This window comes from Syngnathoides biaculeatus, chromosome 13, assembly GCF_019802595.1.
Source record: "Syngnathoides biaculeatus isolate LvHL_M chromosome 13, ASM1980259v1, whole genome shotgun sequence".
NCBI lineage: Eukaryota > Metazoa > Chordata > Actinopteri > Syngnathiformes > Syngnathidae > Syngnathoides > Syngnathoides biaculeatus.
In genome coordinates, this window is record NC_084652.1 from 19,087,278 (window position 1) to 19,099,201 (window position 11,924).

An 11,924-nucleotide genomic window follows, 5' to 3' on the forward strand; every position below is an offset into this window, starting at 1 on the left:
TCCTCTTTTTCTTCTGACGCTGGATCCGGTTTCCTCCTCTTCTTTGTCTTCGACCCACAGTAGCTGAATTTCCACCGACGCCCTGCAGGTTAGCAGTGCCGGGGGCGGGCGTTGTTAACCCGGGCCACGACCGATCCGGTATGGGATTCTTTAGATGAACGCTCATATTTGTTTGGCACAGTTTTTACGCCGGATGCCCTTCCTGACGCAACCCTCTGCATTTATCTGGGCTTGGGACCGGCCTACAGATTGCACTGGTTTGTGCCCCCATAGGGCTGCATTAAATTTCACATCTTAATATGACGAGGCGATAAACGATTTTTATGGTTTCGCAGTCATAACGGCCCTCTGAGGGAAAGTGGAACTACAATGTGGCCCGCAACAAAAATGGGTTTGACACCCCTGAACTAGCCAGAGTAATTTATAACAGTAATATACAATACAGTGAAAAATGACATGTTCTTAGTGACATATTAGAACCCATAATACAGTAGTATACTGTAAAATTATGGTAGATGCACTGTTAAATGACAGCACCGGTGTCAAACTCAAGGCCCGGGGGCCAGATCCAGCACGCCATATGATTTATGTGGCCCGCAAAGCCGTATATAGGGTTTCCATTTCCATGATCCTTGTAAAAATCTGTACCAAGATTTCAAATTGTCATATATCATAAATGATCAAATTGAGATATTACAAGCATTTTTGTGCTACCAAACATGAATAGTTGACGAAAAACATTACTCTTGATTTCTTGAGAGGAATGAGTTTAACACCCCTGAATTACAGTGACAATCCCAAAAACAGTACTATACTGTTAAATTGAAATTCCTGTAAATGCACTGTAAAATAACATCACTAGCATCCGCCTCGCTGCTGGCAGCATTGTTTTTTTTCTTTTAACAGTGCACCTGGAAGGCAGAGCCGCTTCAACAGATGACTCTTATACAGACCAAAGCGTTGCTCCAATTCTTTGTGTATCACATCCCAATTAGTTATCCTTGAACATTGACAACCTGATCTTACTTCAAGGTTGGCCTGTCGTGGCATTCAAGGAAGTGCCTATGTGCCTCAGAGATTTAGAATGGAAACCGTTGCTTGTAGTTCCTGTTGGCTACATCCAACAAGCATTCGCACATACATTCACATCTAAGGACAATTTTGAGACTTCAAATAACCTAAGTACCTAACATGCGTCAGAAAAAAAAACCCTACAAGCACACAGAGCGTGTGCAAACTCCACAAAGGCCTGACAAAGAACATAAACCTCTTAATGAAGATGCACAAATATTGCATTTTGCAAAGCCCATCTCAATGTACTAAGCTCATATTATTGTCACGAGTCACAGATAAATGTGTTGCATACATCTGAAAATTAAAAAAAAACAAGTGAATACACTTTGGAGGGATGAAAAATAGTTTGTTCCTGATTAGATAGTTGTCCAATCAATGTGTGATCTTCCTGCTTTTGTTTGGAAATAAACTACAGTAGTGGTAGTAGTGCTTGTGTCTGTACTGCTGCACCCAAAGTTAGACATATACAACCTTGAACAATGTAACCTCCCAATTGAAGATCTTTCACACAGTAGTTTTGCTAAGAATTGATGAGACTTGGGTTGTAACATTTATTCCTGTGGTACATGAAAAAAAATATACCTAAATGCAAACAACATAGGAGTCTGCCACTTTATTTTCAGTTTTTTTTTTTAAAATAACCAATTAACACTGACTACTTTTAGTTTGAAAGTAGACTGAAAATAAGTGCTTAAAAAGCTCCTTTTTCCAGAAGCATGCTTTTCACTGGCGTTGGGAGCACTGATGAAATTTTGTTAGAGCCCATTCCCATGTCATTGTATAATGACTAAAGAATGCCAGAATACCGGCTCTAGTTGCCACATCTAGCAATCAATGGCACTAACTCCCGTTTAAATGAAAGATCCTCTTTCAAAAGATAGTTTCTACATTTATTCACTGAGCAAGTACGGTTTAACATTACAGAAATGTTGAGGTTACAATGAATGTAAAAACTGTACTAACAGCACAGTGAAGCTTCTTCATTCAAACCAAGTAAAACATTTTCAGCTAACTAATGAACAACAGAATTGTAAGGTCTCTTGTTTTATGTACAAAACACAAAATCAAAAACATAATACATCAGAGAGTCATCTGTTCATTAAACTCTATCCATTTTCTATCTTACGCCATACTTAACACATGTGGCAGCTGGCTTTAGGCAGTGACCGGACTACATCCAGGACTGGTCACCAGTCAAAATCACAAGGCGCATACACACAACATTCAGACAACCACTCACACACACACAACTAAACCCGCACTGAAGTCAGGCAAGTGAATAAACTAATACTAATAAACTTACTACAGAAACCCAAATGCATTTTTTTTAAGAGCACAAGACTTAAACATTTGGTTTTTTCAAGACATCATTGGAGGCCACACAAAGATTTGTGTTGAACAACACTGGATGCATTAAAGAACTCCTGCTGGCTCACTAAAAGGATGGATGAATATATATATATTTTTTTTTTATATATTCAGGAGTTTAAAGAGCACCCCAAAAATGCTAGTCTTCTTGAATAATCCTCAACAGTCACAAAGTCCACGGTGCAGTATGATGACAGTCGATAACGGGATTTATTTCACCGTTCCAATGGTCTGGTTCCTAATAGAGCACCACGCTTTGAAAATATCACTGGTGGGGAGGAAAGAAGAAAAAAGGAGCAACATTTTTAAAAAAGTAATATAATATGCTCACAACTATGCAGCTAAGGTTTAGTTTCTATTAAATCAAAAACACACCTGCAGTGAGAGGCCACACACTCATTGCTGCAGTATTCTTTGTCCCAGTCTTGGCTCTCCACCGCTGGGTTTGTGCAGCCGGACCTCACGCACATGCACTGCACAGACGTGTCCTCGCATGACTCGTTCACCTCCATCTCACCCTGAAATACGAGATGGCAAAGCAATGTTAATGTAAAGGCAATAATAGCACGTGTATAATCTTTGTCAGTTACGAAGTGCTATCAGTCAAGGGTGCTCTTCAAAAACTCTTTTGCTTGGATTTTGAATGGTAAAAACAGATAAGGTATCATATTAACTCACATTTGCCATACAAGACGTTTTTGTGGTGATTCAGAGCCAAAAATTATCTGAAATTTCACTTGGAAAAACCCATGAGCTCGAACTTTTTTCTTCACATCTTCTGATTTTCTTGGAAATTTATTCACGACGCGGATTATTACTAACTACAGTGCTGTGAAAAATATTGCCCCCCCCCCATTTTTAAATTCTTATATTGTGGCTTATTTTCCACACATAAATGTACCAAAATTCAAACAAGAAAAGATAGCCAGGTAGTTTTTTTCCCCCTTAATAAATAAAACCACCATTCAAAAACTGCATTTACTCGAGTTATCGTTGTCTGATATTTACATTTCTTTGAAAAAGTGGTAAAAAAAATAAAAAGTTAAAAAAAATTGGCAAAGGAGGCAAAAAGTATATGGCACATCTATTTTTCGGCAAAAAATATATGGCACATCCATTTTTCGCATCACATTTCATATTCAACATGTGTCCGTGCTGGATCGCAGGGTCAGTATAAACACAGACAATGCTCATAAGAAAGGCTTCCAAAGGTGGACTAACTACATGAGCACAATAGATTCCATGACAGACCGGGTAACAACACATCTGGAGGTTCTGGTTGTTTTGTCAATGTGTTAATTATTAATTATTATCATGGTCAGTTGTGAAATACAGTATATATAAAAACATTGTTAATGAGCCTCTGGTTGTTTTCATGATAGCCAATTGCTGTAATCTTCTTTGTGACTTTTTAAATGTAATCTATTTGGTCCATTTCTGGTTCTGTGGTTATCGCTATATTTTTCCTCTTGTCAACCTTCAAAGCAAGCCAAAGAAAAAAGGAATTCACATTTGTAGAGCTCAGGCGTTTGACTCTTGAGGTATATCTTACCAGGAAACTTTGGTTGATGTTGTAATTGTGTGACAGTTGTAAAGCAAAGCAAACTGCACAATAGCAAAAGGACTATTTACCTCTTCAGAAGGAAGCACTTCTGAGATGACCTCCACATCATGCTGACCTGCTGACTCTGCTGAATTCACCACCTGCACTGCTGCCGCAAGTGTGGAAGCAGACGGTGTTGACGCCACTGTGGCAGTGGCTGGGATGATGATGGGAACAATGTCTTTTCTCTGCAAAGAGGAGGGAACTATTTTTATCTGAAGCGGAGGCGGAGGGGCAGCAGTGACTGACACAGGGAGTCCCGCCGCGCTTCCTCCCTCACGAGGCTTGGCCTGTAGCAACCGCGGCGGCGCTGGCGCCATCTGTTGGAGCGGTGGCGGCGGCGGCGCATTCTGCATCTGCTGCAGGGGAGGCGGCTGGCGAGGGCTGCCGGACACTACGAGGGTGGGTTGCAAGGTATGGAGGCCACCGGGCAGCAGAGTGACAAACTGGCCCCCTGTCTGAAGCATGTGTTTTGGGATCAGGATCTTGGTGACAGTCTGGGATGTCTTGGTTACGGTCTGGGCCGATGGGACCGTGGGTGCTGGGACTTGAGCTGGTTTGTTTGCGCCCGTGCGGGAACGCGTTGCCCTCTCGGGGATATCCAGAATTATGTTTGAGGCACAAATATTGGTGATGGTGTTTTCTTGGAGGTTATTTGCTGGACGGACAAACTGATGACTAACAGGTACGCTGACATCAGGTAGAGATGGGGAAGGTGTGGTCTTTACCTCATCACAAGTGGGCTGTGGTGTGAGAGATGGGGGAAAAACAATAATGCGTTGATAGCTTTTCTTGACACTCAAGACTCTTTTTAATTCCACACATTACACTTGGACCTGGTGGTGGTAAGCTACTTCTACCGCTACCTTCCAACCACTACCAAACATCCAACCACATTAATTTGCAGGCTATTTTGCTTCAGTATCTTGTCCAGGGACACGACAAAAACATGTAGTCAGAGGGTGATACGAACCAACTAGGCACCTGTTGCAGGGCTGCGCTATTATTCCTTATGACATCCCGTACACGCGAAATAAACCTGGGGGTTTAACACCTGCTGAATTATCAATCTTACCTGTGACAGTTGATTGGCTCGATAAGCTGCCAGAGCTTTTAAATACTCCCTATTAGCAGTATCAGTCTTTTTTTTATACACCTAAAAGAAAAACAAAAAGTTAAGTACATCCAAACAGTTGACCCCTAAATGTGTAATGTCTGCCATTCAGAATAGTACCGATAAGATGAACTTATTGTAAGGTAGGAGAGGGGGCATTCTGGACAATAAGGCTTATACTAACATACGATCAATAAAAACAGCAAAGCAAGTACAAGCAGTTATCGCCAAAATACAAATACTTCATGTTTTGATCAGAGGGGTAGAAGCAAAATCATGCATTATACATAGGCAGAATGGTTTTCCAGAATTTTGATGTCAACTTTGGGAGTGTGCATTGCATATACATGAGTGCGCATTTTACAGTACTTCAAATTTGGCTTGCTACTTATACAATTTTAACAATCCAACAGATAAAAATTGCTAGGAGTCTCAAGGAATATGTCTAATATTATGGTGTAAAAGGGTTAGGGATGGGCTTCTATAGCATCATCAGCCCTTAGAGCATCTTTTAGCAAGATGTTAAGGTAATTTAAAATATACTCATGTCGCTGTTACAGGTCATACCTGTGGTTTTAAATGAGTTAAAATGGGAAGCTCACAATTTAAAAAAAAAAAAAAATACTTTTTGTCATATTTGTTACTACAGCCATGACTTCATAGTACTACAAAATCTGTGACAAATCATGTCAATGGCACTCTCTTTAGTGCTTTATATTAATGTCCTAGGAGTCCTTTTAAAAATATATTTTCTGTAATTATGCTGTTACCACTACACTAGGCTAGTAATGTTTGACGGTGCATTCTGATTTCAGTACAAATCTGGGTTACATCATCAGCATGTATATGCTGTATAAAACCAATCGCAGGCCCACTGGCATCCTAGAACAAATCATGCTCAACTTCAGTGTTTTCAGTGTATGTAAGGAAGAAATTAGAATGAGCAATTTAAATCATCTACCCTCCAAAACCAATGAATAAAAGCATGTGCACACCTGTTTCTGTTCCTCAGCCAGACTGTCCCACATAGAAGCCACAATTTTTGACACCTCTCCAAAAGAAGCGTTTGGATTTTGGCCCTTGATGGCAGCCTGGGTGTCTTTAAAGAACAGAGCATATGCAGAAACTGGCTTTTGCGGTTCATTGGGGTCTTTCTTGGGCCGGCCTATTTTGGAGACTGGAGCTGATGTGGTCCTTTTCGCTGTCACGAGGGAGACAGAGGATTGGACAGCTGGATGGGAGAGGACCAAGGATGAGGACAAAGACATGGGGGGGTCTACCAGCACACTCCTCTGTAAGAAAGACAGAATGTGATTTAGCTGCAGGACTAGTGGAAAAACATGTCACATTAGGGTAGTAGTGACTACTACTCAAACTCAAACCAACATAATTGATGATGTTCCATTCCTCTGCCCTGTGCTTCACGGAGAAATGGCTTTGTGAATGCATCCATGATGGCACCACGATGCTTCCAGGCTTTGAATTACACCCCCCCACACACACACACACACACACCAACATTCAGTTGAAGCCTGAAGTTTACATACAATGTGGAAAAATATTTAAATTTTTGTCTCACTGTCTAAAGTCAAACCAGACTAAACCTCGCTTGTTTTATATCAGTCAGGAACATGAAAAATATTTAATTTTGTTAAATCCGACAATAATGAGAGAGAATTTCTTAGAGAGTTTCACATTATCGAAAAGTAAAGAACATGGGGAAGCCCAGATGAAAAGGTCATGATTTTGGAAACTCCTGATAGGTTAACAGACAATATGTGAGTTAATTGACGGCACACCTGGGGATGTATTTTAAGGTCATACATCAAACACTGCCTCCTTGTTTGAAATCAAGAGAAAAGCAAAAGAAATTGGCCAGGACATTTGAGAGAATCGTGGAGGTTCAAAAGTCTGGCTCATCCTTGGGTGCAAGTTCCAGATGCGTAAGGTGCCACATTCATCTGGTCAAGCAATTATACACATGTACAAAGATCATGGGAATCTGCAGCCATCACACCACTCAGGAAGGAGAGGGGCTCTGTGTCCCAGAGATGACTGTGTTTGGTCCGAAATGTGCAAATCATCCCCAGAACTAAAGTTAAAAGTCCTTTTGAACAATCTCTCTCTCATTCACACACACACACACACACACACACACACCACACACACACACACACACACAACACACACACACACACACACGCGCCCTACCGGAGACAAATTCCTCGTGTTTTTTGACAAACATAAATAAAGATGATTCTGACTTCTGATTCTGAGGTCTGACTTATGAGCAAGAGGTGTTTTGTTGTTGAACAACTTTTCAATCAATTGATGATGTGTTTCTCTCCTCTATTCTCTTGATGTCACTGACAATGAGGCCCTTAATGACATTCTGAGACTTAAACAAAACATTGAAACGGTGGTAATGTTTGCGCATAAAAGGCTTCTCACCTTGAAGTCATCCAGGTCCTCATCTTGTAAGGAGGCAGCTGGTGAAGGTGTTGCAGAAAGTGGCGGTTCTGAGGTACCAGCGGGAGGTCCTACACATTCTTCTCCTAGACCCAGCGCCAGCTCTGTCTGGTTTATGGTAGAGAGCTGACCGCTTCCCAAAAGACCATGAGCAATGTCGGCAAGTTGAACATCAATGGTCATCGGGGACGAGCTGCTGAAATGGGAACCACTGCTGTTGCCCAACTCCTGTAGGAATATTGTATGATGAGTAGAAAAGAGCACAGTGAGGCAAAGCAAAAAAAGGCTAAAGCAGTTTTGAGCCTGTTGTGTAACTTAGACTGTCATGTTATCAGAGAAATACTGATTCTGACACTGTAACATGCTGTTCTATTAATTGCGTTTTGTACAGCATTGATGAGGTCTATACAGAGATGTGAAAAACTGTTCACCCCATTCCTTATTTGGTATTTTGAATGTTTGTCTCCCAACAAAAAATTTAAGCATTTGTCCAAGACAATACAGATAAACACAAAATGCTGTTTTAAAATGAAGGTTTATTAAGGGAGAAACATAATCCAAATGTACATGGTCCTGCGGGGGAGTGCTTTGCCCCAAAACCTAATAACGATTTGGTTCATCATTTATCTTTCAATCAAGAATTTGTGATAAATTGCAGTGTCTCATACAGCGCTGGGGAAGGGATTTTGGCCCACTCTTCCTTCGAAAATGTTTGCAATCCTGCCACATGGGACGGTTTTTGAGCATGATCTGTATTTTTAAGGTCATGCCACAGTATCCAAGTAGGATTAAGCTCAGGACTTTATGACTAGGTCACTACAGTCTTTATTTTGTTTTTCTTTAGCCACTCAGAAGGGGACTTGATGCTTATTTTGGATCATTATCCTGCTGCAGAAGCCAGTTTTGCTTCAGCTTGAGGTCACAAAGAGATAGTGAAACATTCTCCTTCATGATTTTTTGGGTGGACAGCAGAACCCATGGTTCTATTTCTCCCAGTAAGTCTTCCAGGGCTAGAAGGAGCAAAAAAGCCACAGATCATCACACTACCACAACCACATTTTACTGTTGGTATGATCTTTTTTTTTTTTTTTTTTTTTTTTTAATGCAGTGTTAGTTTTACACCAGATGTAATCAGACCCAGACCTTCTAAAAAGTTCAGCTTGTGTCTTGTAAAACCACAGACTCTTTTCCAAAGTCTCAGGATGTCTTCAGGAAAAAATTGAGAAGAGCCTTAAAGTTAATTTTCTTCACCGGTGTTTCTGTCTTGGAACTCTGCCATGCAGGTCATTTTTTGTCCAGTTTTTGTTCTTATGGTGGAGTCCGTCACCTTAACCAAATCAAGTGAGGCTTGTTGTTCTTTGGCTGTTGATGTGGGGTCTTTTTTCACCTCTTGGATGAGTCATCACTGTACTCCTGAGGTAATTTTAGTCTGCCAGCCAGTCATGGCTAAGTTCACCGCTGTTCTATATTTTCACAATTTGTGGATAAAGGTTTTCACTCTGGTTCGCGTTTCCTAAATGTTTTTCGGCCTCGGCATGATGTCTAGCTTTTCAGGACATTTTGGTCTACTTTGTCAAGCGGGTCCCATTTAAGTGACTTCTTGATTGAGCTAGAGAGAATGACAACCCACTGTTGTTTTAAGAGGGGCAATCACTTTTTTTTTTAACAGAGTTTTGGATTTTCTTTCTCCCTTAATGATAAAATCCTTCATTTAAAAACTGCATTTTGTATTAACTTGTCTTGTTTGACTCATATTTAAATTTGTTTGGTGATGGAAAACATTTAAATGGAACAAACATGCAATAGATAAATCAAGGAAGGGAGCAAACACTTTTTCACACCACTTGATACATGATTGTGGCAGTATTAAGAGAAGGCTTCAGTTAGGTAAGTCATCACTGAAGGCACAGATACCAATTGTACAGCCATCCACTGCCTAATAGACATCTGGAATTCTCTGCAACTGAAGTGAATAACCAGGCCTTGAACTGAGGAAATAAGAACTCGAGCATTTTAATGAGGTTTAGTGCATACCAATGACGAAGAGCTGAGCAGGGCTCCTCCGTTCGCCTGAGCCATGGCCCCCATGTTAAGATGCTCCAAGCCTTGGGAGCCGGTGTTCACGAAGGGAGACGCAAAAGATGGATCATTAGCTTCCACCACCAGGTTGCTAACGAGGCTACGAGAACCCGAAGGTCCCACAGTGGCATCTGACCCGTCGGACAACTCAAAGTGGGACACAGCGTCAGAAATACTGAGGGATGTGTCTGGGTCAAGTGAAATTGGGGGAATCTCAAAAACTTCATCTCCAAGACTGGGGGTGTGGAAAGTCTGCTGTTATGTGGGAACAAAACAGTTGTTCAGCAGTCAGAAATGCACGCATTATGGAAAGTCATTTGGTTAGTTCATGAAGTTTAAGGTCCAGGCCTTGACTACTAAGACCTTTCACCACACTAGTAGAATGACTCTGACTTGTAACATTTCCTCTCAACTATAATGACACTTTTAACGTACTAGTACTCAAAGCTTGATAGTAAACTGCTGTGCTGTACTAGTAACACAACTAGACCCAGCTCGTGGGCATGTTTCACACAAGTTGCCTCCTGGCCACTACTTGTAGAACCAAAGTGCCCAGTAGCAGGATATAGTTGTCCAACTAGTCTCCCAAAGATGTCCTCCAATTTTACATGTAAGACACTCTACTAGGGCACCGAATCATCTTACTTTCCGTAAAGTTAATTGTAAATTTATTTGATATCACTGACATCCATCTCAAGGTCAATATACAGTAATCATATGCTCTTTGTAATCACTAGTAAGACGATTCAGTACACTAGAAGTACAATAACCTATTTTAAGAAATCTTTTAAATCCCATTACTTGTGCAGGTTTGGACTAATAGTACACATTTCCACTTAACTAGTAAAACCAGTGCTACATCACACTATTAAATTAGAATAAATGCTCCATCGGCTTTGGGTAAGGCTGTTGTAACGTTTTTTTTTCCCATATACAAGTACACTTTGTCCAAACTAGTAGTCCACTTCGGCATAATCGCAAGTAAATGTTACTAGTACTACTATTGAAGCCGTAGAGGTTTCCCGTAATGTCAGTAGTAGTACAACGGGCAAGCAGTTGGCAAACAATAAATATTTTTGCCTCATTAGCAACGTGTATCTGTCGTACTCGTGAGGAAAAATAAAGTGCCTACCAATGCATTGACCTGAATAATGTTCATATGGCTTTCCTTGAACAAATAAGATATCGTATGTCGTTCAATTTGCGGAGTGAAAGAGGGTAACTTTCATCGCTTACCTCAGCGGGCAAAAAGTGATGAGCACTGCCACCTATGGTGAGATAACTATCACCGCCCTCTGAAAACTGAAACGGAAGGATGGCATTTAAAAAAATATATATTGATACTTAATCAACGTATGGCCTTATAGGACTTGCATTAGCAAGCAAATGCGTTTGGATTACCTTATGTCCCTCCGTATATCCACCATATGCTTGGCTGTCCAAAAACTCAGGCTCAACATTTTGAGCGCAGCCGTCAGAAAGTCCAGAATAAAAATTAAGGTCCATTTTGAAGCAAAAATACTCTTAACAATATTAACGTAAAGAGGAAAATACCGGATCCAATCCATTCATGGATGACCCAAACAACGAAAATGCTAGTAAATTGCTAGCTAGTTAGCTAGCTAAGTAGCTAGCTAACATAACCTTACGCTATTATATGATGATTTGGAAACGGTGGTGATGTTAGGCTGATATCAACCAGCCGTAACGATCACTCGACGTTACATAGATCTTGTGTTGAGTTCAAAATAACGTATCGTGGGCGTAAAAGCTATGTTGAAACCGAGAAACCATTCACTCTGGAGCCGCACCATTAACAGCTTGCTGATTCAGGGACCGTCGGAAAACAGACATAACCAACTCCTCGCTTGGAATTTATAAACCACGTGCGCCGGTTTTGAATTGCAATTCTACATTACGAAGTCTCGCTTACACTCCAATAAGACTAATATGAAGCAAGTTATGTTTTGTTTCAGATTGTTTAGAAGTAGTGCCATTTGTTTCCTCAGCCCTCAAAGGCACTGGAATGTAACTTGTTTAACGTCACGTCAAGACGTTTAAAACGCGTACCGATCCATTGACGTAGGTAATTATAATACATTTCAAAACAAAAAGGGAGTGTTTTTGCTTCTAATTACAACCACTACGTTCATTTTAATTGTATTAAAATTGGGTTAGCATGATGAAGACAGTGAGTACTTTATTCCATGACACTGC

At 40.7% G+C, this 11,924-nt stretch overlaps 1 protein-coding gene across 2 annotated transcripts; it reads right to left on the reverse strand.

The window, feature by feature from the left end:
- Positions 1 to 1,942: 1,942 nt before the first annotated feature.
- On the reverse strand, positions 1,943 to 11,736 carry tox4a (TOX high mobility group box family member 4 a). Of its 2 annotated transcripts, none has more exons than XM_061838469.1 (9): positions 11,109 to 11,736; positions 10,944 to 11,009; positions 9,663 to 9,959; positions 7,611 to 7,856; positions 6,155 to 6,451; positions 5,121 to 5,201; positions 4,075 to 4,788; positions 2,818 to 2,960; positions 1,943 to 2,710 (listed from the first exon to the last, which is right to left on the reverse strand). In XM_061838469.1, exons 1-9 carry the CDS (start codon positions 11,211 to 11,213, stop codon positions 2,653 to 2,655), a joined length of 2,007 nt encoding a protein of 668 aa, XP_061694453.1. In that variant the 5' UTR covers positions 11,214 to 11,736; the 3' UTR covers positions 1,943 to 2,652. The 2 variants fall into 2 exon arrangements, with proteins under 2 accessions (XP_061694453.1, XP_061694452.1); XM_061838468.1 differs by having other exon boundaries at positions 9,663 to 9,962; positions 11,109 to 11,735.
- Positions 11,737 to 11,924: the final 188 nt, after the last annotated feature.

Excerpts from the sequence above, each read along its gene's own strand:
- tox4a (XM_061838468.1), bottom strand. The coding sequence starts at position 11,213 with ATGGACCTTAATTTTTATTCTGGACTTTCTGACGGCTGCGCTCAAAAT. Across the intron at positions 6,452-7,610 it reads AGGACCTGGATGACTTCAAG|AGGAGTGTGCTGGTAGACCC; the intron begins GTGAGAAGCCTT and ends TCTTTCTTACAG. Across the intron at positions 2,711-2,817 it reads TGTGTGGCCTCTCACTGCAG|TGATATTTTCAAAGCGTGGT; the intron begins GTGTGTTTTTGA and ends CCTCCCCACCAG.